General features: G+C 39.4%; 1 protein-coding gene across 3 annotated transcripts; it reads left to right on the top strand.

Moving 5' to 3' along the window:
* Window positions 1-24,725, top strand: pnpla6 (patatin-like phospholipase domain containing 6). Of its 3 annotated transcripts, XM_088419546.1 has the most exons (37): window positions 1-65; window positions 2,629-2,717; window positions 3,274-3,327; window positions 4,169-4,256; window positions 4,323-4,405; window positions 4,479-4,570; window positions 4,646-4,786; window positions 4,862-5,021; window positions 5,108-5,188; window positions 5,424-5,552; window positions 5,648-5,728; window positions 6,527-6,650; window positions 6,805-6,867; window positions 7,305-7,405; window positions 7,565-7,744; window positions 9,212-9,289; window positions 9,378-9,583; window positions 9,732-9,863; window positions 9,983-10,106; window positions 10,540-10,653; window positions 10,729-10,804; window positions 10,901-11,050; window positions 11,129-11,192; window positions 11,358-11,526; window positions 11,631-11,813; window positions 11,898-12,016; window positions 12,088-12,244; window positions 12,445-12,561; window positions 12,651-12,720; window positions 14,833-14,949; window positions 17,339-17,455; window positions 20,208-20,356; window positions 20,496-20,648; window positions 20,854-20,970; window positions 21,465-21,552; window positions 21,819-21,964; window positions 23,334-24,725. In XM_088419546.1, the coding sequence occupies exons 2-37, from the start codon at window positions 2,670-2,672 to the stop codon at window positions 23,400-23,402; spliced, it is 4,140 nt and encodes a 1,379-aa protein (XP_088275672.1). In that variant the 5' UTR covers window positions 1-65; window positions 2,629-2,669; the 3' UTR covers window positions 23,403-24,725. The 3 variants fall into 3 exon arrangements, with proteins under 3 accessions (XP_088275672.1, XP_088275671.1, XP_088275670.1); XM_088419545.1 differs by lacking the exon at window positions 17,339-17,455; XM_088419544.1 differs by lacking the exon at window positions 14,833-14,949.

Raw genomic sequence — 24,725 nt, forward strand, 5'->3', positions numbered from 1 at the left:
CAGATATGAGTTCCGCTCGGTTATTTGACTGTCATTGACGATAACTCTGGAGTCCACTAGTCCAGGTAAACTCCCACTCCTTTTAACTTTTATATGCAGACGATTCCATGCGTTTATATATGTGTATAAATGATACGTGCCTGATTAAGAATATGGATAGATTAAGAGGTTTCCAATACCGTTGAGCAGATCGAGTGGTGCAAAGTACACCTCACCGTCCCACTGTGAGTAACGGTGGTGTTTATTTGAATGCAGAACGTATGTCATAGGCAAAGGCAATATTGCGGCGCAAATGAATTACAGGCCATGATAATGGGGCAACATTGTTCGTATTGATCAAACGGAATGCCAAGAGTGGACCGTTATCAGTAGCATCGACGGCTAGCTTATGTTTTTGCCAACAGTGTTAGCTACCAGGGATGACGTGAGCAGTGGGACAGGCAAGCCAGGTGCCCTCTGCCCTGAATGCATGGATCGGTGCTTGCCAGGGTTTCCACTTTCAAACGCACCGATAGCACAAGAAAAGCAGCTAAAGTTAAACGCAGCAGTATCCTGTCTTTTCTTCTGTACGGTATTAATTTGAACAGTCTTCAACTATTACAGGGTTTCAGGGAGGGGTCGCAACTAGCTAACCTAGCTAATTAACAGTGGCTGATTATATCCTAGATGTTTGTTCTCATGCAGGTGTGGGGAATTGTTATTTTAGTCACTACTCCTTGTGATTAAACACGACTAGACCGATAAACTAGAAGACGTTAGTAAGGAAACACCAAAGGGGGTGCAAATTATGCAAAACTATTTTGGCTTCTGGGGGAGGGTTGAGAATATGAGCTCACACCTACTAGGTTCACCTTTCCAGTGCTGCACTTTCTCTTATTTACTTGTCATTTGATCGTACCACAAGGTCACTTCGTTTTGACACCTCTTTGCGTGTCCTCAAATGTTATTTTGCGTGGCTGCTGTATGTCTTTGCAAGTTTGCACTGGTGATGGTGGAAGGGTCCAAACCAGGGCCATTATTTTCAGCCAAATACCTACACCCTATCCAGTGCAAAGCATTGATGGATTTAACACAAATAGAGACTTAAAACAGTTCTTAAAAGAGTTCTGTGCCGTCATTGTCTGATCTATTAAACTTTGTGTGTGTTTTATTTAGAAACTCATGAAGATAGATCAAGTGATGAGCCTACAAATGAAATAGATATATTATATCTATTTCATTTGTAGGCTCATCTCCCCGGAAATGGCATCGCTAATGACAATGCAAACGGAGTCACTATAACATAAGCATTAAATGAATTGATGTGCCAATTTATTTCCTTTTTATTCGAAAAGAAAAACGCCATCGCTTTAAAAGGCTTTAAATTTAATTTGTTAATGTACTGTACCCTGTAAGTCCCTTCAAGGTCCCCCAGGGGTACTCATACTCAGATTTGAGAACCATTGTACTAGGTAACACTGCACAACAAATCAAACAGAATGTGCAGTTTTTTACACAGGCATGTCTGTGTTTGCATGGTCTCTGTACAGTGGTGTCAACACTAGCTTTGTTTCATAGAGAACAATAGATGTTTGCATCTCTCGAGTGAGTCACAGCTTGGAGGCAAGAGGCAGGCTCTTGCCTCATCTCTGTGGGGCAACAAAACCATGTTTTTACAGAACACACAGCCATATGAAGCCAGAGGTATACAGTATGTTAAACATTCATTGATGTTGGGTGAATGCAACCATGATGTTTAAAAGGCAATGTTCACATTGGAGGATGGTTGCCACCTTTCCCCTCAAAGCAAATTGCAGAAAATTTACTTAGGTTGTCATTTGCCTTAAGTGCAAGGTCACTCTGATATCACTGCAGCTTTTCCACATCTTCTCTAAAGGGCACAAGCATTTTCAGTTACAGTCGGCACTCTCAATGCAAGTGAGCTACCATTGTAAAGCTTCTTGTTTGAGGGATAATGGCCAACAGATGAAGCCTCCTCTCTCGCTGTATTGCGGCAGCATCCTGTCTGGAGGGTTATTTTGTCATCATGTCTTACTTCACGCAACAAGACACTCCGCCCCCAGCCTTTCAGTAATTCAATTTGATCTCTGACAGTCAACCATCCGCTAATGATCAAGAGTGAACCGGAAATGCATTAGGCCTGTCCCCCAGCTGATGGGAGCCTGTGATGATGCTTCATGTTGACTTGCAGTACATGCAAGCACTGAATGCAGGCAGGGTCAGATCACAGTTAGTCTATTTTGTTGCACAAAATCTGATTTCATAGTAGAGCTGCAGAATTATGGCCAAAATAATAATCTTATTTATTTTGGTCAATATTGAAATCATGATTATTAATCACAATTATTCATCATGTTTGGTCAAACATGTCTATTTATAGCCCCTTTTTTTTTTTAAACAAGCAGTCTATAAACAAGGCTTAAAGACTTGATACTTACAAATCGTAATAATAAGCTGAAATAAAGTAAATAATAATTTAAGAAATAAGAAACTCGAGACATGGAAAAACACTTGGCACAATGGGCAACACAGCTAACGTACTTTCTGAGTGCAAACCAGTGCAATGAAACAAATGAGCGTTGGAGTAGCAATATTGTAACAATATTGTCTTCCCTAATTTTGTTCCAGTGGCCTTTTATGGATCACCCCTATGAAGAAACAAGGTCACAATGGGACAGAGTACCTCGGAACAGGAGGTCCAAACAGATGGCCAAGAGGTTGGTTCATCATACAATGGCTTTAGCAAAATTGGCAGGACACAGGAGATGTGGTGATTAGTTGTTGTTTCGTCAAGGAAGATGCAGAAATATATAGTGTCAAGTCCACATTTTGTTTTAGGTACGCATCCAGCCTTTGTTCTGTCAGCACTATTGCTATTTGTTGATAATACTTTGCTCCTTACAACACATCAATATCTCCTTATAGCAAACATTTATTCTCGTTGACTGCAATGCTACATAATCTGTGCTGCCTCCTTTTCTGTTAGGATTTGCCAATTTTGATATTACTAACTTCAAGAGACACATGAAGAGAAGTGATTTCTATGTATGGCGTAGGCACCCATCAATGCTTTTTTTTTCTTTTCAATGTTTTGCTGATGGACCGCCTCTTTCCCTTCGCTGAGCTACAGCATAATGATACTTTATTTGAAGCAGAATTCTAGCAGTTGCTTGGAAACTTACTTACTTGGGTGATGCGTGTTAGAGCCCTCGTGTTCAACTTTGAGAGTGTAGTCATTTGATTAACCTCATGTCACACTTCTGTTTGTAATAGGACAGGTTTAATGGCATCAAGTCATTTGTGGAAGAGGAACTCCAGACCAGCATGGTAAGTAATTTGTGGCACGGTTTTATTTGTCCCCTTTTTTACTGAGGGATAAATAAATGATTTCAGGACTCGAATTAAGCGGCTTCAAGTTTCCTGTGTAAATTTTAGAGTTGCTCCACATGGTCGCGCTAAACGGAGAATCAAGACGATGGTCCTAAATGATGTTGGAGTCATTTCATTTGTTTTAAAAAGTGCCAGGTTTCATTAGACTTAATTCGTAATGATACGGAGAAATCACTACGCCACACATGATTCGTGGATTACTCAGTGGGAGAAAATGTGTGCTGTTTGGTCAATTAACATTGCACATTCGACATCAGAGAGCAAGTGTATAAGTCGTCAAGTCGAGTGCCCCAAATTAAAAAGAAACACATCGTATAATACATGGAAATCATTACGCTTTTATTTCAGAATTTTTTTCATCGCAGTGCTGGTTACGTTCTAATTATCTTGACACATCCAAATCTCTGGTAACTTCTGACGTGAGGACAAACCTTTGAAACTTATGGCGCATTCAAATGCAGTTGGACATTTCCAACTTGTATCAAGAAAAAAAGGCCATTGATGCATTAGACTTTAGTAACTAATACTACTTATAATACTACTAATGATCGTTAATAACATGATCTTACTGTTTGATCAAAAGCTGTTTCTTCAGGTCGCTGCGATTAACCTGCAATAAATTGCTCCACACAATTAGAAAATTGCTCCTCAAATTAAGTAAAGAGTCCACAAAATTACACTGCAAAATTATCTCAAGCCATGTGATGTATATAATGTTTTTTTTTTTTGTGATTTATAGACTATCCACAATGCAGTTAACACTTTTTTCTTCCTTCAGATGATGGGGATCGTGATTGGTGCTGGCATTGCCATAGTCCTCATTGCCATTCTCATTTTCTTCATCCTGCGGCGGATCCACCTAAGAAGTCAGTGTTTAGTTACAATTTGTGTTATTCTGGTTCTAAGCTCAATCAGTGTCTTCTTGTTGACAGACTTAGAAGCTCAGGAGGCTCCCAAGTATCGCTTTCGTAAGAGGGACAAAGTCATGTTCTATGGGCGAAAGATCATGCGTAAAGTAAGTTTTGGAAGGGATCCAGAGTCTCGGCAATTCTCCTTTTCATCCTCTCTCATTTGTTATTCCTGTTAAGGTCTCCCAGTCCACCTCCTCCCTGGTGGGTACATCCTCTTCCTCTCGACCACGCCTGAAAAAGAAGCAGAAGATGCTCAACATTGCCAAAAAGTACAAAAAGGCTTAGACTCATAAACCACAACCCCGCTCATCTGACATCTCATCCCAAGCATTGTCCATTTTCAGGATACTGCGCTTTAAGAAGGAAGTGCCTACACTGCAGGCAAAGGAGCCTCCTCCCTCCGTTTTGGAGGCAGACCTTACTGAATTTGACGTGGCCAACTCTCACCTTCCATCCGAGGTGCTTTATATGCTCAAAAATGTCCGGTAGGTCAAGCACAATCACGCAGTTGATTTTGATTCAAAGTCTCCAAAAGTGAAGTCTGATTGATGTCATTGCAGTGTGCTGGGCCACTTTGAGAAGCCTCTTTTTCTTGAGCTCTGCAAGCACATGGTGTTTGTACAATTCCAACAAGGGGAGTACGTCTTTAGGCCAGGACAACCAGACAGTAGCATCTATGTGGTTCAAGATGGAAAACTAGAACTGTGCCTTAGTGGAACGGTATACAAATTTGACAGAAGTTGTATCTACTGCTGTCAAGGGTATCAGACCTCTGCTGTCTTTTTGGATCTTGTTTCCTCATCCAGGATGGCAAAGAAAGTGTGGTGAAGGAGGTCTTCCCTGGAGACAGTGTCCACAGCCTCCTTAGCATTCTGGACGTCATCACGGTATGTTGCTACACAGGTTCCTGACATTCATGTGCTGAAATACAGACACCAGACTCCATAAAAGTTGTACCACAAAAATGGTCGATTAGCTTAATACTGCTTTAAATTCGTTCCAAAGTTACACACATCCTGTCATATTTTAACCCATGTATTTCTATAAAATGTTAATTTTTAAATTAATTGTTCAACCTCTTCATATGTTCACATAAAAAAGTGCTGATCTGTGTCTGTCCAGGGCCACCAGAAGCCTTACAGAACAGTGTCGGCACGGGCTGCTGAGGTCTCCACTGTTCTTCGTTTACCGGTAGAAGCCTTCCTGTCTATATTTGAGAAGTACCCAGAGAGCCTGGTGCGGGTGGTACAGGTAAAATTTCTTCTCTCTGGGATTGAATTTTTAAACAATTTTACGTACTTAATACAAGAGGCGAGTTTTGCATAATCTTATTTTTCCTCTTTCAGATTATTATGGTTCGTCTCCAGAGAGTTACAGTCTTAGCGCTTCACAACTACCTGGGCCTAACAAATGAGCTCTTCAGCCATGTGAGTTCACAACCCACACTCCGGAGTAGCGCTGAGCCATTGTGTCAAAAAAAATCTAAAATAAATAATAATAATTACAATTATTTTGGTTACCATTGAAATCATGATGAATAAAAACAACTATTATTTGATTTTTAATTTTCGTATTAGTGTCCCTTGGATGTTTTTGTTTTTTTAAGACTAATGTCAGTAAAAATGTAAAAAAAATATACAAAACCATCATACCCTCATGCCCATCTAGCCCTGAATTTTAAACACCTAGTTCTTTAACACTGCGTTCTGAATGAATGAATTTTCACCCTGCTGCAAATCCACCTTTGCTAGTTTGCAGCACTGCATTTTAGCGTGCACACTTTCAAACATGAATAAGCATCTCTTTTATGTCTTTATTATAGGGTTTTTATCTTAGTTTGATCTCCAAATAGTTATGTTTTGTCACAATTTTGGGACTTACTAGGCTAATCTAGGGCCTTAATCAAATTTTATGTCATAAATGTTTTGGTACACTCTTGCACTTGAGCTCTATTAACTCATTCACTGCCATTGTTGGCTATGTACGTCAAATACACTTTTAACAGGATTGGCAGCGAATCTTATATAACTTGTTTGTCACATATCAGAAAGAATATGTGCCTTGAGTATTGTTATATTACCTGCACTTTCAATTAAATGCCCAGCGCTATTCAAGAGCACTTCAGATGTATCATTATTACATATTACTCAGGTGCTAACTTCTGTCTGTCTCTCTATTGATCGTGCATCATTCATCATCCATCTCACATGCACATGATATGACAGGAATTGCATCCCTCACGTCAGCCGCCTCCATCTCCTCACCCGACCCGCACCAGTCCCATCCGCCACGGCAAGCGCTTTGGCAGCCTGACAGTGCCTGAGGAGCAACGTGAAGCTGCCATAAAAGGTGATTTGCCTGATAAGAAAATGAGGCTGAAGGCTTTAAAATGTGTCAAAGGCCAATACTAAGAAAATCAGACATTCAGGGCTTAGAGATATGTTTTCGTTTCCATTTGTTCTTGGTGGCCTGTTCAATTGCCATTTATTGGTGTATGTCATAGGCGATCAAGCCAAGGATGGAGTTACTCTTAGTAGGACTATCTCCATGCCTGTGGATATTGCTGGTGAGGTGATTTTAATTTTTCAAGTTGTGTTTATTTTATTTTTTTTCAAAAACAATGTATTGAGAATTTTTTATACATACTTTTACTAAATTATGCTGTAAACAATGTCTTTAAGTTATTATCTGATTAATATTTAGCAAGAATTTCATTGATTATTCACAACACAATTTATTTTGATCCATCCATTCTCTAAACCAGTGTTTTTCAACGTTTATTGTACCATTTATTGTACTACCTTTCAAACATGCTGAAGTGGGATACCTGCTATGTACAAAGTGCACATTCACAGTCATTGTTGCAAGTGACCAGCACTGCATTCAGGGTAACAGTGCATGGGTAGTGAGTCTTTGGTGTTAATAATAGTCTGGAGTTACCAGCTTATTTGTGCATCCCTTTTAATGGAGGGAAATGTTTAATATGTACTTCTGTCAGTGCAGGTATGCAGAAAGGTCTGAAATCAGACTTTAACATGGCATATGAAAGGGGACGGATCTCTGTGTCAGCAGAAGATGGCAACACTCCACCCACCTTTACTCGGGTCAGTGTGCAGTACAGTATGTTGATATAATGATGATCAGATCAGATAACTTAGTTTAATTATTGTGGAACTGATTTTAAAAACAAAGTCACTATCACACTCACAAGAATCAGTAAATCATCATTTGAGGCTTATCTAACATTGTGTGCATTATGACAGTCTGTTTCCCAGGACCAACGGGAGAGGAAAGTGACAGTGGATGAGGTTCCTTCGGGGATTTACCTGTATCCAGAGGAAGAGGCGGCAGTGGATAATATTTTCACAACTGTAACATGTCGATCCAGTTCAGCATTGTTTGAGGAGGCTCAGAAAGAGGTCCTTAAACTCATGAGAATTGAGGTATGTATCCGTTAAATTGAGATTTCCAGCAACGAATGCCATCCTGTAATGGAGAGAATTTTAAAAACGGTCTTGCTCAATCTTTTGTGTGTATAACTGAACATTTTCTTGGGAGTTGTCGAATTCATTTCTACAATTAAAAACAAACTTATTGGAAATGGAACTTAAATGACAAAGAATGTGGGCATTCCTGTGAGGTTGTTTCTCAGAACAGCAATTATGGTTTTTTACAATAATTTTGTTACAAATGTTTCAAATTAACAATTTTTAACTAGTCCTGAAATACTGCTTGTAGTTCTGAAACTTTGAAATGGGCTGGTTTGACTCAACAAAGCTAAAGTTACAATGAATTACAGTTTGTAATGAAAATACTCTTAAGTTTACAATGCAAATATGTCAAAATTAAAATTTCTAGTCTTGTATCGCCAATTTTAAAGGGCGTTGATTTGACCCAGGTTATGTTTTATGTTCAGATAGCGCTGAAAATGTCAGTGACATTTTAATTGCCCTTGATGAGGAACCAAAAAAATAATAATTGTCTGTAGTTCAAGTTCAAAATGGGTCAACTTTCCAAAACTGATCAACTTAAGTAGCCATTTTAATTGAAATGCCACAGTGAACCATTTTAATTATTTGCTTATGAGCAGTTTCAAAATTATGAGGTACTTATTTGTAGTTCTTCATCCTTAAAATGGGTCACTTTGTCCCAGAACATTTTATATTCTAAAAGCAACCCAACCTGAGCATATCATCAACTATTTTAATTGAACATAAATCAAAATTAGCCGTTTCTGTTGTGAAGTCTCTTAACGAAACAATGTGTTAGGTCAATTTGACCTGCAATATGCTCAATGTTCCAAAACCATCCTTGTAACATTGTTATAGATCATTATGCTATTTTTTTGCAAATACAGTATTTTTGCAAATACACTTTGTATTTTAATTGCATGTTTGTGGCAGGTTTGATAGTAAAAACCTAATAAATTTGTTTTTTAACTTGAAAGTGGGTCATTTTGACCCACGGCGTAACAGGAGGGTTGAGAAACTGACACATCTAACTGTTAGCCTATGGCTTGACAAACAAGTCACTTGCTGCATGCATGAATGAGCCGATTGACATTAATCACCCAGCAGCATCTGCTTACAGATTATAATGCTGAAAGCAGGTCAGCCAGCAGGCCCCCTGTAGAGTAACCGTGCACTCCACTTCTTTGTAGTGAAAATGAAACACGTCAATATGCACAATAACAGAAATACTTGATGACAAGTTAAATTCAAACCAATTCTTTGTAGCTCATCCATTTGTGATAAAAATAAACACACATGTACGTAGCTATGCTTTACTTTGTTAGAACCAAATCAAAATATTCCTCCAAAAATGTCAGTGATTTATTTTTTGAAGTATATATTTTTTCTTTTCATTTATTGAGTTAGTTATTTACTTACGTGAAATCTTCTCAATCCCAGGACCCTTCACTGTTAAATGGAAAAGTAACATTACATCATGCTAAAGCTGGAGCGGTCTTGGCCAGACAGGGAGACCAGGTAACTGACACAACACAAATATAGTAGTCTCGCTTTTGTTCCAAAAGATGCTAATTTCCGCTATCCCTTCTTCTCTTTACTTTCCTAGGATGTGAGTCTTCACTTTGTTCTGTCTGGTTGCCTGCATGTCTATCAACGGATGATAAATAAGCAAGAAGCCGTCTGCCTGTTTGTGACCCATCCGGGGGAGATGGTGGGACAGCTTGCTGTGCTTACAGGAGAGCCTCTTATTTTCACCATCAAGGCCATACGGGACTGTACTTACCTCAAGATATCAAAATCTGATTTCTATGAGTGAGTGTTTTTTAACATGCATCATTTGAAAGCAAGCAAACTGCAATAATGCATGAAGTTCTCTAAAGCATTACCAACTGAATCTTAATCTAAACGTGATTGCTTTTTTGCAACATCATTAAATCAATGATGTGATTCCACTGCTCAGGATCATGAGGGAGCAGCCCAGTGTGGTATTAAGTGCAGCGCACACTGTAGCCATCCGGATGTCACCTTTTGTCAGACAGATGGACTTTGCTATTGATTGGATGGCCGTGGAAGCGGGTAGAGCGCTCTATAGGTACTCTAGCCCCATCTTTTACTGGTTTACATGCGTCACTCATGTTTTTTTCAACCACATGAATACAGTTGACTAAAACGTCACATACGGTCTGTGTTTTGTGTCTACACTCAACACAGGCAAGATGATCGGTCAGACTGCACATATATTGTTTTGAATGGACGTCTGCGTTCGGTCATTCGCAAGGCAAATGGCAAGAAAGAACTTGTCGGGGAATATGGAAGAGGAGACCTTATTGGAGTGGTGAGTTGTTTCCTCACAGTTAATTTATGGATAGTGAATGTGGATATAAAAAGTATGCATACCCCTTTAAAAAGACCAGGTTTTTGTGAAGCAAAAAAAAATTAGACCGATATTCATCACGTAAAAATTGTTTTTCCACCATTATTGTGACTTATAACTTATCCAACTGCATTGCAAAATAAGACATTTTAGAAATGGGGAGGTAGAATGACCTTGCAGTCAGACTGAATTGGATTGCTTTTGTCAAAATAAGTTTGTGCTTTATTGATAGACTAAAAATGCCTGCAGAAAATGCTAATCCACATTGAAACCTTTATATTTAACGTCGCATGATTATAAAACTTGTGACAAGAGTTTGAAGCCACTGTAATATACAGTAATAATTACTATTTTGCCAAATAATACCTTATGGTTGAGTATCCATATGCTTAAGGTGGAAGCGTTGACCAGACAGCCACGAGCCACAACTGTGCATGCTGTAAGAGACACGGAATTGGTCAAGCTGCCTGAGGGAACACTCAACAACATCAAAAGAAAATATCCCCAGGTAAAAGATTATCTTGACTTTATACATGTCTGCTGTTGCAACCAAACGGCTCTGACGCTCGCTGTTTGTGTTCAGGTGGTGACAAGGTTGATACACTTATTGGGTCAGAAAATTTTGGGCAATCTCCAGCAGGGTCGAGGTCCATTCTCAGGTAAAATGGTTACAATAAGGATTATATTTTCTGATGGGATTTTAATTTCAGTGAACGACATGGAATTGTATCCCTCTCACGTTTTTTCCCTTGCAGGCTCAACCCTGAGTCTTCCCAGTATGAGCACAAGTGCTGATGTAACCAACCCTGCCAGCAATCTCTCTACTGTTGCCGTGCTGCCAGTATGTGATGAAGTGCCAATCAATGCGTTCAACCTGGAGCTCAGCCATGCCCTCAATGCCATTGGTAGGTCTCAAAGATTCTGATCTAATTAATACTGAATGATTTTAATGGTTAATTGTGTTACTTATTTTAACCATTAAGGGCCAACGTTGCTGTTGACCAGTGACATCATCAGAGAACGACTCGGAGCATCTGCTTTGGACAGGTCAACATCTTTTCATTCGTCTTTTACTTGGCCTCTTTGGAAAAATATCCTTTAGGATTATAGTAACTCTGATATAATTAAAAATCCCAATGCTTCCTGGTGGTATATCACGTTCCCTTTATGTGGTTACTGTCACAAAATATCCTCTCTATTACTTTCTACCAGCATCCACGAGTACCGCCTGTCCGGCTGGCTGGCCCAGCAGGAGGACATCAATCGAATTGTCTTGTACCAGACTGACAACAACATGACCCCATGGACTCAGCGCTGCATTCGTCAGGCAGATTGCATCCTTATTGTTGGCTTGGGAGACCAGGAACCTACCCTAGGAGAGGTTGGTGTCAAAGAAAGAGCTGAGAACTGGCTTTTCTCGCTAGAGAATGAATCGTTGACATGATGTACAAAATACAACATCCCTCTGCTTATGTTCTCCCCTAGTTGGAGCAGATGCTGGAAAATACCGCAGTCCGTGCATTGAAACAACTGATCCTTCTTCATCGAGAAGATAGTCCAGGTCCTTCCAGGACAGTCGAGTGGCTTAACATGCGGAGCTGGTGCTCAGGGCATCTTCACCTGAAGTGTCCTCGCAGGGTCTTTTCCAGACGCAGCCCCACTAAACTGGTGCCAAGACTAACTAGACATCTTACATTATATGCACAATAGTGTACGTGTTATTTGTGATACCCTTTCTCTTGTGTTTTTTAGAGAGAGGTGTACGAAAAAGTTTTTGAGAAAACAGCAGATAGGCACAGCGATTTCTCTCGGCTGGCCCGAGAGCTGACTGGAAACAGTATAGCCCTTGTCCTTGGAGGAGGCGGAGCTAGGTGAACCAATGTGCATTATGTACTCCGATACGTTGCAACATCTTAACGTCAACTGTTTGTCCTCTCTGTAGAGGTTGTTCTCACGTGGGTGTAATTAAAGCTATGGAGGAAGCAGGGATCCCCATCGACATTGTTGGTGGAACATCTATTGGATCGTTCATTGGTGCACTGTACGCTGAAGAGAGGAGTGCCGTCAGAACCAAGCAAAGAGCCAGAGAGTGGTCAAAGGTGCGGCGCTCATTTATTTTATTCAGAAATTGTAATCGACTGTATGCTGTAAGATTATGTGCCACAGTTTTATTTTAACCATGTTCACGTTAGTGTTATTTATAAACATTCAATATGTACTTCAGCTCTTAAGGTTGGCCACAAAAATTCAAGACATGCTTTGATGTTTGTGATTCATATTGTCTCGGGTATTTTAACAGGCGATGAACTCAGTATTCAAAACAGTCCTGGACCTCACCTATCCCATCACTTCCATGTTCTCCGGCTCGGCATTCAACACAAGCATCTACAAAGTTTTTCAGGACAAGCAAGCTGAGGTGATAAGCATCAGACTGCACTTACAGACATTCATAGTAGATATGAAAAATATTGAACTCAATGCCTATGGCTTCATTTGTGTCTTCAGGACTTGTGGCTGCCATATTTTAATGTCACTACAGATATTACAGCATCCGCCATGCGTGTTCACCAAGATGGTAAGTGACAGCTGATCTAATAGGAGGGATGACAGACCTTCCGTTCTTTGTATTTTGACTCCCAATTTGAGGCAATTTAGCGCGACGGATAATGTTTGTGTGTGTGTGTATTTATAAATATGGTCATCTGCTAAAGTACGTAATTGTAAATCTTTTTCTTGATATAAGAGAGTTCAGAATGACCAGCATGCTTTCAGTTTGTATTTGTGGCATACTCCAAACAAAAGTGTAACTTTAATGACATTACATATACTTTAATTACATATACTGTACATATACTGTAATACAAGAATTCCCATTATGCTGTTTGTAGCGTGCCACAACCAATGATTTTTTTTTTTGTTTATAGACAGACAAAAACAATGTTTGGGTGTGTTTATGCTTGTATATTTAGATTTGCAAAAATGCATCATCACTAACCATGGCTGAAGCACGCTGTCCTTATCACCCCACAAATCCAGTATCAGTAATCAGTAGCTCTCAAATAGGGGTATGTGAAGGAGATTTTAACAGGGTTGCTTTAGGCATCAGCAAATCTAATTGAATACTTTTTACTGCTATGACAGGAACGGCACATTCTTCTTTTCAAATTAAGAGCAAATTATTTGGCATGAAACAAGTGATTTTCAATTGTATTATGGTGATTTCTTTGCAAAACATTTCTTTGCCTTTATTTTGTTCAACTTTATAAAGAATTGTGATGCAATTTTCCAGTAGATGAGCCAGAAATAAAAAAAAGATGTTGTTACACAACCTATCTTCTGAGTTTGCATGGATTCAATACCCCTTGAGATAAAAAAACGTGTTTCCACACTTTAATAAACCAGACACAATAAATAAGGTACATGTTTTTTTTTTTTGTCCGCGATTACCCAGTAGTCGGCTGAAAAATTATTTTTGTATGGCCTATAATTGAAAGGAAAAACTTGAGAACGAGCACTTAAAATGATTACCACTGTGCCACTTGTATTTTCAATTTGATTTCTGATCAAGAATAACTAGATAATTTTAATATGTTATACTATAAAGCATGCTGGATTTTGATGGGTTTACAGGCCAGAGTGCTTCAGGGCAATATACAATCTAACTCTAAAGTAGATCTTTGCATCATTGCATGTTTATTAACAGCTGAAGCAAAGCCTTTCCCTCTCTGTCTCACTGTCCCCATTTACTTGACCAGTATCTTTCATTTCTTTTTCGCCGCGGTCATTTTTAATTGCTTAATTCCCTTTCCCGTTTTCATTTCATTAGGTAAATGATCAAAGTGTCTCTCTTGTCATTGTTTTTAAACTGAGTGTTTTGAAGTCATTACGTAGAGACATCACAGAGCTGCTCATCAAATCTTTAGAGCAGAACTAACCTATTGAATCCCCTCAATGCTTTTTTTTTGTTGCTCTTTCATGTCCATGTCAGCATGTAGGATCCAGAACATTCCATCCCAAACTTTTCTATCTAAAATGGCATCCCTTCATGTTTCCTTCACTCCTTCAACTTCATTTAGAGCTTTCTGTAGTTGTACTAGTGTGCCTTTGCCTGACCCTGCAATAGTGGGATTACTTCAAAGTAGTAGGCTTCTTCCAGAAATTGTTGCTGTGATGCAACACAAGCGCAGCCTGGTCCAGTTGCAGATTTCTCTCTGCCATAGACTGTAGTGAAAGGTTCAATGATACTAAAGTGTTGGACTATATCTTCCTTTACTCTTCTAACCTCTCCTTCCTGTTATCACACGCTCTTTTAACTCACTTGACTCTAACCTTGCTTGTTATCTAACAGTGCTAATTTTAGTCATAATAAAAACCTCAAATCAATTTTGCACTCAGTTAAACATGCTATTAATTCATGCATTATGGACTGATCTATAGGCCAAATTTGGGTTTTATTGCTCGTTTTAGTCACAGAATGTAACAGTGTTGTTGTGTGATCATTGAGAGTGAAAACAATTACGGTTTGCTGAAGCCTTGTAGTAAATCTAGTCGATCGACACATTGTCATTCATTCATGCACACAACTTCCTGTGTTCTCCTTCACGCTTTATCTGTCTCTTTTCCACCTGCTACTTTGAGTCCAACCCATATTTGATGTGTTCCTCCTCCATCTCAATTTCCCTGACAGGTTGCGTCTGGCGGTATGTTAGAGCCAGCGCCTCCTACACCCCCTATTTACCTCCCCTCTGCGACCCCAAGGATGGCCACTTGCTTGTGGACGGTTGCTATGTAAACAATGTCCCAGGTCAGATTTTAAAACGCCCGCACACCAAAACCTCTTTCTTTACCCTCAAAGTCGACAAAGAGTGGCTCGGCTATCGTCTACCTTCCCATTCCTGTTCCTAACTAACCCCATCCTGACCAGCTGGACTTGGGGAGCCCATGGTTTGGAAGGAAAGTTAATGTATATTGATGTCTTTTACATATTGCCCACCTTACTATAATGCTGCAATAAGTGAAGGTCAGTAGTGATCCTTTTTCATTAGCTCTTAAATTTGCTCTCGATTGTATGGGCATTTATGGATCATAGAGCCGCACGATATTTTTGGCCGCTTCTGGCCTGTTGAGCTTTGAAATTTCTTATTCACCTCTGAATTTGGAGTGATGATGCCAACGATTTCATGTACACGCGTTATCTCGCCCAGCGGATTTTAAGATGTGCGAATGTGCGGCATATCTCCACTAGGGGACGCCAGAGTCTTCAAGGAAGTAGAAACATAATTTTAAAGGTGCTTAGCTTAGTATGCTTTTCAGTTCCTGGGTGAGTGGAAAACTTCACAATGGCCAACACCGAGCCACTAGAGCTTTTTGCTTTTTTTTGTGCACTGCTGTGTTTTTTGTTCATTTGTTTGTTTTGTTTAATGGTGGGAGGCTCACTGTCCTGCACTTTGGAAAACACAAGTCTTTGTATTTAAATTAAAAAAGAAAAGGAAGTTCTATAGTTGGACAGCAAAGGGAACTAGTGGTTAGATTATTTGGCTTTCAGTTCTGAGATTTGGGTTAAAATTGTGGCTTCCTGTATAAACTTTGCATGTGCTCCTATGCTTTGCGAATTTTCTCGTTTCTTCCCACTAAACTTGCATGTTAGTTCAAGGCTCCAAATTGTCCAGTGACTGTGTGTATAAATAATTGTTTTTCTGAATCTACAATAATTGGCTATCGACCAGTCTTTCGAACACCCTGCTTCTTGTTGAAAGTCAGGGCCCCTCATTACAGATTAGTGCTTTGGAAAGTGGATTTATTTTATGCAACACCAGTCATTGTCAAAAACTAGTGCAGTGTCATGTTTAATTGAAAGCTAGCGGTTTTGTATGGGGATGCGTCGATCCCAATCACGTGGTCGGAAATCGTCATTTTCAGCTGATAGGAATCTGGAGAAAAAGATCTGCGTTTTGAGATTTTTTTTTTTTTATTATTAGGCCTACAAAACAGGACTGCTTCACTAGCCTGATCAAAAGGTGTCATGTTGACATAATTTTGATCGGAAAAATGTCAACACTTTTCTGACCCTAATACATTATTGTATTGTAAATAGCAATTGGCACTTGATATCAGTTGATTGTCAAGATCTGTAACGAATTAACCTTGGACCATGGACAGGAATTGAACCCCAACCAGACAGGACAAGGTTTAGGCTTCAATAACTTGTCAGTGGGCTGAAATGTGTCTGTCTTCTTTCCCCTTGGGGGTTTTTTTTGTTGTGGTTGTTTAAGAAGTTGTCACCGTTTCATTTCAATTCATCTCTCAGTTAATCTTCACCTGAAGGAACGCGTTGATTCACTCCTTCAGCCAACCTGTCTCCTTCCCTGGCTTTGCTTGCATCTATGTGCATGCCTTTTCTGGACACGATGATTCAATGAGCATATTTTCATAAATGTGCTAGCCCTTTTGCTTTTTTTTTTTTTTTTTATTCCTGTAGTTTCGTCAAGTATTTGGGAATAAGTGTTCTGGATCCATGCTGTTGCCCATTTGTTTTCTGTGTACAAAATTAACCATGACCATTCAGTCAGATGAAGAGAAACCTGCAAAAATAGCTTTAAATGTCTTCTCAATTCACAAATACTTTATGCACAGTTGCACCCTGGCGCATCTCTGCTGTGCTCCTTATCCTTCCAACCCATGCAGCTCTCTGTCTGCTCCTGCCCCCTGCTGGCATTGAATTGTACTGCAGAATTGGGCAGGCTGGTTGTTCCCTGGCACGATCTTCAAACTTGTCACAAGAAGCAGGCTTTAATTTTGACTTTTTTGCAGCAGCAGCATGTTTCGACCTACCGTTTATGGAATAAATGTTGCTGCTTGGATCAATTTAAAAGTGAATATGCTAATGTTGAGACACAGTTTGAGGATCTGCACAGCCTTAGTGCTCTGTGATGGCTGCCATTTGCCTTTTACCTGCCGCACAAGTCACAACGTGTCTGTGTGCTTGGTAACAAGGTTTGCCTTGGTGTACAGCAGAGTGTAAAGGTGGGCGGAAGTACAGTCCCAAACCTTTCAGGGATCGAATCACCGGCCGTGACTGATCTCTGACTGGCGTTGGGATTGTGGTCTGCATTAGGACTAACATGAACCACCTAGCAGAAATTGAGATGTTATTCCCCCCTTCCTCCTCCCTACCTTCGTCCCCGGTGTGCCAGGCTCTCTGTGGCGCTATGTTCGGGCGAGCATGACCCTATCCGGGTACCTGCCGCCTCTCTGCGACCCCAAAGATGGGAACTTGCTTATGGATGGTGGCTACATCAACAACCTGCCAGGCAAGTAAAGGTGGGAGCCTCTCTCGGTATCCACCAACCGCCTGTCCCAGAAGGCTGGGTGGAAGTGGACTGAGGGAAGCTTGTTTGGTGCTTTGAAGTACTGTAAACATTTTACACAGGTGGGTGAGTATAACATTTTTTTTGACCGCTAAGATCAGCATTTGTTGACATCTTCAAGTTAGTATTGTCAACCAAACCAACTTTCAGTTGAGTCGAGTTCAGTCAAGTCAGTACTGGTATTTACTGAAATTACATACAAGTATTGTATATTGTTTTAACTGATAGGCACACCATGTTATAAGGCACAGTCTTAATGAACAAGTTTAAGTTTGGAAATTTCCATATATATATGGAACACTGGGTTATTATGTTACAATAAGGAATTAAACCAGTGCAGCAAATAACTCAAAGTTTATTCAACTTGAATTTGACATTCATAAGTAAGGGGCACTTCACGTCTTGAGAATATTATAGTATTTTAATTGCACCTTATAGTCTGAAAAATGTATTAAGTGTTCCATTTTGAGTTATAAAATAAATTTTAGAAAGGCAACTTTACAGGGTTTCAACTGGGCTTCACATTCCATTATTGAGTAAAAAGTTGTAATCCTTCATTTACTATTACTGTTCTGATCAAAGGTCCTCCACAAAATTTAACTTTGCTCCTTTTAAATACAGTGTATCCGGAAAGTATTTACAGTGCTTTACTTTTTCCACTTTGTCATGTTAGATTCCAAACTGTATTAAATTATTCTCTTACCTCAAATTTCTATACACCATTCTCCTTTATGACAATGTGAATAAAGACTCCAATTAAGCTGTACAAACATCTCAAGGATGATCGATGGAAAAAGGATGCACCTAAACGCATTTTTGAGCAAAGGCTGGGAATGTGATTTCTTAGTTTTCTTTTTTTAATTAATTAAAAAAAAATCACATTGTCATATTGGATTGTGGAATGTAGTGATGATTAATGATGATTAATGATTAAAGTGATTAATACAGTTTGGAATGAGATGACAATGTGGAAAAAGTTTAGCTCTGTGAAGACTTTCTAGATGCACTGTGCATTACTATGCTCAATTGACGGTCAACTGTTGTAGTTTGTGGCTGTGAATGCACCCTCAATTTAGGTCACATTGTTCAGAGCAAAGCATTCTGGGATGCCTTTTTTCCTACCGCAGGCGTCATGGTGGAGTTACTAAAAAACCAAAGGTTGCAACCAGCAAGTTTTAAATACAGCAGAAGATAATGGTTACAACTGTACCCGTTAAAGTCTTAAACAAAATAAATAACAAAAGCCACTTTTTGTGTTGCTGTATGTACATATGGTTAAGTTTTTTTGTTTTGTTTTTTCTCAGAAATGTTAATGTAAATCGTCAAATCTTACATCTAATATGACAACATTAATTGTTGTGGAACAGCAAGAATGTGCAATTTTAAGAGACTTGTGTAATCCAATGTAGTGCAACACAATAAAAAAAGCCAATAAATATTATTAAAGAATAATAATAAAAAAACAAAGATATGTGCAAGTGACCTTTTTAAAACCTAATCAAAAACCCAAAGACACTCTTTGTTGGACCCATTTGATGAAGAGGGTAAGCATGATCTTGTTTACTAAATTACTGATTGGGATTAAAAAAAAAAGAATCATAGCAGTGTTATTTACAGTAAGTATTACTTTGGACCTGATGTCTGCTACACAAACTTGTGTCGAATAATGTGTTAGGAAGTATGGGAATTTTCAAATTGGCAACAATGATCTTTTTTTCTTTTCGACATCAAGATACTTGTGCAAAACACAATTGTAAAAAAATGCTTTCCGACCTTTGGCTGACACTAGTTCACTGACATCAGGTCCTTGTGCCTTTAGTTTTCATTCTTGGAACAGAGCATCACAGTTCAACATGTTCTATGCCGTTTTGCAATTTATTTGGAAAACTGCGACATTGGACTTCAGGTCTTCACCAATCACCGGTTTATGTATGGAAATGATTACACGGAAAAAACCTGTTGGATTTGTCTTGCTCTGTTCCCAAATTAGACTTCGTTTGAGCACGAAGAAAGACCAGTTGAATTTGTTGATCTGCAAACCATAGTTCAAAAATATACATTACAGTTACATGTGTCAAATTTGAACTCCGATGTGTTACACGGATGAAAGTGCTTTCTCGAGATTCCGTGTCACTCCGATAACAGAGCAGCCCCGTTTCACAGAGCGCCAGGCTGCAAATCTGTGTTTGGAGTGGGAATCATGTCTCATCTTCCGCCGATAGCTGTCACTGAGGCTTGTGAAATATGGCGCTGCGCTGGGCCAAAAATTGATCCAACAGATTTGCAGTCTTGTAAAATCAGCAGCCCTTTATCGATGAATCATTGGGCTGCCCTCTCCCTAAGATGTTTGATCAATCAAGAGTATTTATGGCCCTTCTTGACACTGGATCCGAGCTTTGCACTTTGTCTCCAAAATAGGCTCAACACCACCACAATGCTGAGGCCCAGGTATTTCAAGAGGAAGGTTTTCATCTCTTACTGCGCTATGTTTCCAAAATGTTCATATCTAATAAATTGTTCATATCTAATAAAAAGTCTTCACATCCCTGCTGGGAATCCTTTTGGTGGTGTTAGCTTCTTTTTTTTTTTTTTTTTTTTTTTTTACTCTGGAACTCTAGAATGCATCTTTGTATTGACGGACTCTTTATCTTTTATCTGCGGCTCAATTCTGGTGTTTGTCTTGTGGACACCACAGCGGATATTGCGAGGAACATGGGCGCCAAAACAGTCATTGCCATCGACGTAGGCAGCCAGGACGAGACGGACCTTTGTAACTATGGCGACTGTCTGTCTGGCTGGTGGTTGCTGTGGAAACGAATCAATCCTTGGGCTGAAAAAGTCAAGGTGCGTCCGAGTCGGCGGCACGAGCATGATGACCACGATTAATGCATGTCCGTTTAGCGGGTTGCCGTGGGGATGAACTACTTCTGTGTCCGTTTTACAGTTGTCGTATTGTAATGGTTATCTTTACGACCTCATCTAGGTGCCAGATATGGCTGAGATCCAATCTCGGCTGGCCTACGTGTCTTGCGTGCGCCAATTAGAGGTGGTCAAGAAAAGCGCTTATTGCGAGTACATTAGGCCGCCCATCGATCGTTTCAAGACCATGGACTTTGGCAAGTTTGACGAGATTTATGTGAGTTGCACAATAAGACTTTGCTCTTTGAATTTTTGTTTGGAAGCACCTGCTAATCCATCATGAACAATTGTTTTGACTTTTTTATCTTACGGCTACTCTGGTCGTTTTATCCAAATCATTTCCCGCTGAAGTTATCGAGCGTTTTAAATAAAGAGTTTGTCTTTGCTTTCATCGCCAACATCTCCTCATTGTGCTGTTTCAGGATGTGGGCTTCCAGCACGGTAAGCTGGTGTTCACTGGCTGGGCCCGAGGTGACATCATACAAAACATGCTAAGGGACCACCGCTCGGCCGACTACAACGACAGCAAAAGAGTCGATGTGAGAGCCGCGAATACCATTATTTGGGTTTTAGTTTTGTTAATGTGTTAATGTAATTTGTGTCACTTTTTTCGTCTAACTGATTGGAAATCAAGCTGCTCCCCACCTTCAAAAAATACAATTTTATTTATAATGTCTTATTTTATATATATATATATATATATATATATATATATAAACTACTGAATGTTAGTTGAAGTGAATGGCTACACCTACTCACTTTATTTTTGTTATTGTGACTGGATAAAACGGCTTTTTATCATAGTTAGCACTCGCAATTTAGTGCCCGCATACCTAATGTTATATCTCCTACACAAATGTGATTCTGTGAATTCTGTCACTTACAAACAAATTTCAACAATTGTCCACGAGCGGAGCTCACAACACTAGTAATATGCTGCATGGGTTTGTTCTCTGGATTATATTGTCTTTAACATTTTGTTATGACTGCTTTAATATTCAGCATAAATGAATGATGCAAAAATGTGTCCCAGTCATGCACATGTCAAGGAGCAGACTTCACAGACCTTGCAGAGATCGTATCCAGGATAGAGCCAGTCCAAAACTACGTTTCTGCTGAGGGTGAAGTATTCCTTCTATATCCCATTTTTTACTGCTTACAATGTCTTTTTCCTCCATATTTTAGACAACACTTTGCACAGTTCACCTTCAAGATCTCTTTAGCTTTAACTGGTATAATAAATAAGGCTTTACAACCTACACCAAACATCTTTTATTGGAATACAGCAGAACATGTCCCTGACATTTGATGGATGTCGGTGTGTTCAGCCGCTATATAATTGATGGCGCTTATATCTCTAGATTCTCTTCTAAATCTTTCTCTTCAGCGGAGGAGTCTGACTGTCTGACGGAATATGAGGAGGATGGGATGGATCCTGTGAGAGAGGAGGGAGGGCAGGAGGAAGAAGAGGAAGGAGAAGACCCGGAGGACCAGTCCCCTGGAGAGTGGGGACCGAATGGGATCTTCCAGGCAGTGAGTACAATTGTATTGGCCAGAGAAAATTGCAAATGTTCAAACGCTGAGTGCTTGCGCCTGCTGTGTGGTGTTCTTCTACTCTGACGGTGTGACATTGTAGCGGCAGGAAGGATTCTATGAACTGTGCAGAATTTCGTAAACTTCTGCATCGATTGATCATAATATTTCACAGTGTGACCTTCATCTGTGTTACAGGCGTAAACAATTGGTCTAGTAAAAACACAAACTTTTCTGGTGTAATTTTATGCAACAGTGTTTCTCAGCCCTTTTCCAAGGATGTCTGCCCTATGAAAATCTGTCCTAAAAAAAAACAGCCTGCTCTGCCATTCGTGTGTGGTTTATTAAACTTTGGAGCCCCATATATATATATATATATATATATATATATATATATATATATATATATATATAGTTGTATATCTAGGGGTAATTAATTCAGCTACTCCAGAAGATAGAATTGAGTAGCATCCTCTTTTTAATTTAACGTATTTATTTATTAATTTCTTTGTTTTTTCTGACTGCTAGAAAAATGCATCACCAATGACAATGCAAATCTGTTTCAAACTTAACAAAATTAATGCATGCAGTGTTTTGCAACAGAGCCACCATAACACAATTTAGCGATATGTTGCTTCATGTTCCATTCAGTTTGCTCTTAGTTTGAAAAGAAATATGATTTCTTTGGCGGTCATAAAGACCATTAAATTAAATCTGCACATACTTACAGAAACCCTATTTAATTCTCACGCATGATGTGAAGTGCCCCCAGGGGTACTTGTACCCTAATTTGAGAACCGGGGTTACGTCACGTAATTTCCCTCAGGACAAGGTAAATTAACCCTTTGATTTACCACTTTTAGTAACAAGAAACGCAACCAAAGGTTTTCTTTCAGATTGGACCTGTTTAAAAATTCAGAATTGATTCGGGACCATCTCCTTTTACAAAACCTTTGCAGTTTAGCATGATTTTTGGTTGCCTGATGTGAAAAGTAGCTATGTCACAGCATCTCATTTAGGTTTAGATCAGGACTTTATGCTTCAACTTGTATCAAGCAGTATTAATGGTTGCACACAGTTGTTTTTGTCAGCCATATTTTTTTTTAAATCTTTTCAAAAATTAATATCGTTGGCGAATGTTTTTGCAACCTTGAAATGAACCCTGATGAAAATTCAACATCCACTGCCCTTGCAACCAACCGCAAACCTTTGCATCTCAGTGGGATACAGGATTTATGTGTAAACCTGATTATGGATCATATTTGTACAATACTATAGGGATTAGCATTATCTTGACACCACAGGGGGCACACTAGTCTCTTGTCAGCCTTTGTGCTTTCCATAGATTTGCTGTTTTTTTTCTGTGCAGGATGAGGAGAAATCTGTGAGGCAACGTAGGAAGCTCACCAGTGAAGCCTCAGAAGTCTCTGACTGCTGACAACAGGCACAGTGGAAGATTTTGAAGTGGACCATCTAGGGCCAAAAAAACAACTCTGAAAATTTGCTTCACTCCAGATTTTTCTGCAAGAATTTTTTTTTTCGTTTGATCTCATACTCCAAGCTGTCTCAGTCACCTGTGATCCAACAAGAAGTGGCTTTCAGTGGCTGTCCCACAAGGAAATAAGCAGCTTTTTCAAAGATGGATTTCAAAGGGGCCCTCTCACTTCATGTACTCTGTTCCTCAAATCCCCAGAGGAGTGCAATAAGCAACTCCACACAGGAGGACCTTGCACGCCACCGCAATGAAATGGCCAGAAAGACACTACAATGCATGCCTCCAGAGTATTAATACACACTGTCTGTATGTGCGTGAGATGCCTGAATGTTGAAATACAATAGTTGCAGGACACTGGAAGGTGGCTATGTCAGGAAACAGTAGGAAGGATGAGTGCTAATGTTGACAATTTGTCTTTTCAAATTGCATCAAGAAAGGTCGTAAGAACCAATCAGGAAGATCAGATTGGAATTCAAAGATGTGAAAGGGACTTTAGATTGTTTTAAAATGTGTCTTTTAGGGAAGTAAAAAAATAGAGCCGTAGGTTCGGTGTCATTTTAAGTTATTTTATTTAAGATTAATGCACAATGGCAGCTTGCTTTTGATAGTTGTAGGGGAAGCGATGCGAGTGGAACGTGTGATGGAAATTTGGATTGATTGAGCTGCTTTCCGTGATCCAAGTGCGCCGCCCCCCTTTTCCACAAAGGGTCCACTCTCATTTCAACGACAGCCGTGCAGCTTCCTCCGTCAGGTTAGGTTCATAATGTACCAAATGTGATGTCACACTGTACCGTGCCATGTTGGAAGTATTTTGTTGCAGCCTCTAGTCAAAAGCATTCTGGATAAAAACCTGGACTAATATGGAATTCCTTGTGTTGATATTCATACATTTACATCAGGTTTACTTTTTTGATGTTTAGTTGCAAAATCAACATGCAAACAAATGTCATGTCAAGCAACAGTACTGTGTATTTGACTGGTCCGTTTTGTTTAAAAAAAAAAGTTTTAAGCTTTGTCTATTAACTACTTGGTTTTAATTGTTTATTTTTTGTTTCTTTGAATTTCTTTAATTTATGGGAGGTGGGGGTTTTCATTAATTTTGGATTGTAACTGAAATAGTGACAATAATCCTTGCGCATCAGATTTTTGATTTTCATTCTTTGTTCACGTTGAAAACCTAAAGCAGCAAAAGCTTCAAAAATAAAGATGAAAAATGAGTTAATCTTATGCACATTGGAAAATAAATGTCATGCATAATGCCCTCTA

Source organism: Hippichthys cyanospilos, chromosome 7 (genome assembly GCF_059441005.1).
Source record: "Hippichthys cyanospilos isolate Australia breed blue-spotted pipefish chromosome 7, RoL_Hcya_1.0, whole genome shotgun sequence".
In the NCBI taxonomy this organism is placed as follows: Eukaryota; Metazoa; Chordata; class Actinopteri; order Syngnathiformes; family Syngnathidae; genus Hippichthys; species Hippichthys cyanospilos.

Coding starts and splice junctions, on each gene's coding strand:
- pnpla6 (XM_088419546.1), top strand. CDS start 2,670: ATGGGACAGAGTACCTCGGAACAGGAGGTCCAAACAGATGGCCAAGAG. Junction 11,193..11,357: donor GGAGCATCTGCTTTGGACAG/GTCAACATCTTT, acceptor ACTTTCTACCAG/CATCCACGAGTACCGCCTGT. Junction 11,814..11,897: donor GACGCAGCCCCACTAAACTG/GTGCCAAGACTA, acceptor TGTGTTTTTTAG/AGAGAGGTGTACGAAAAAGT.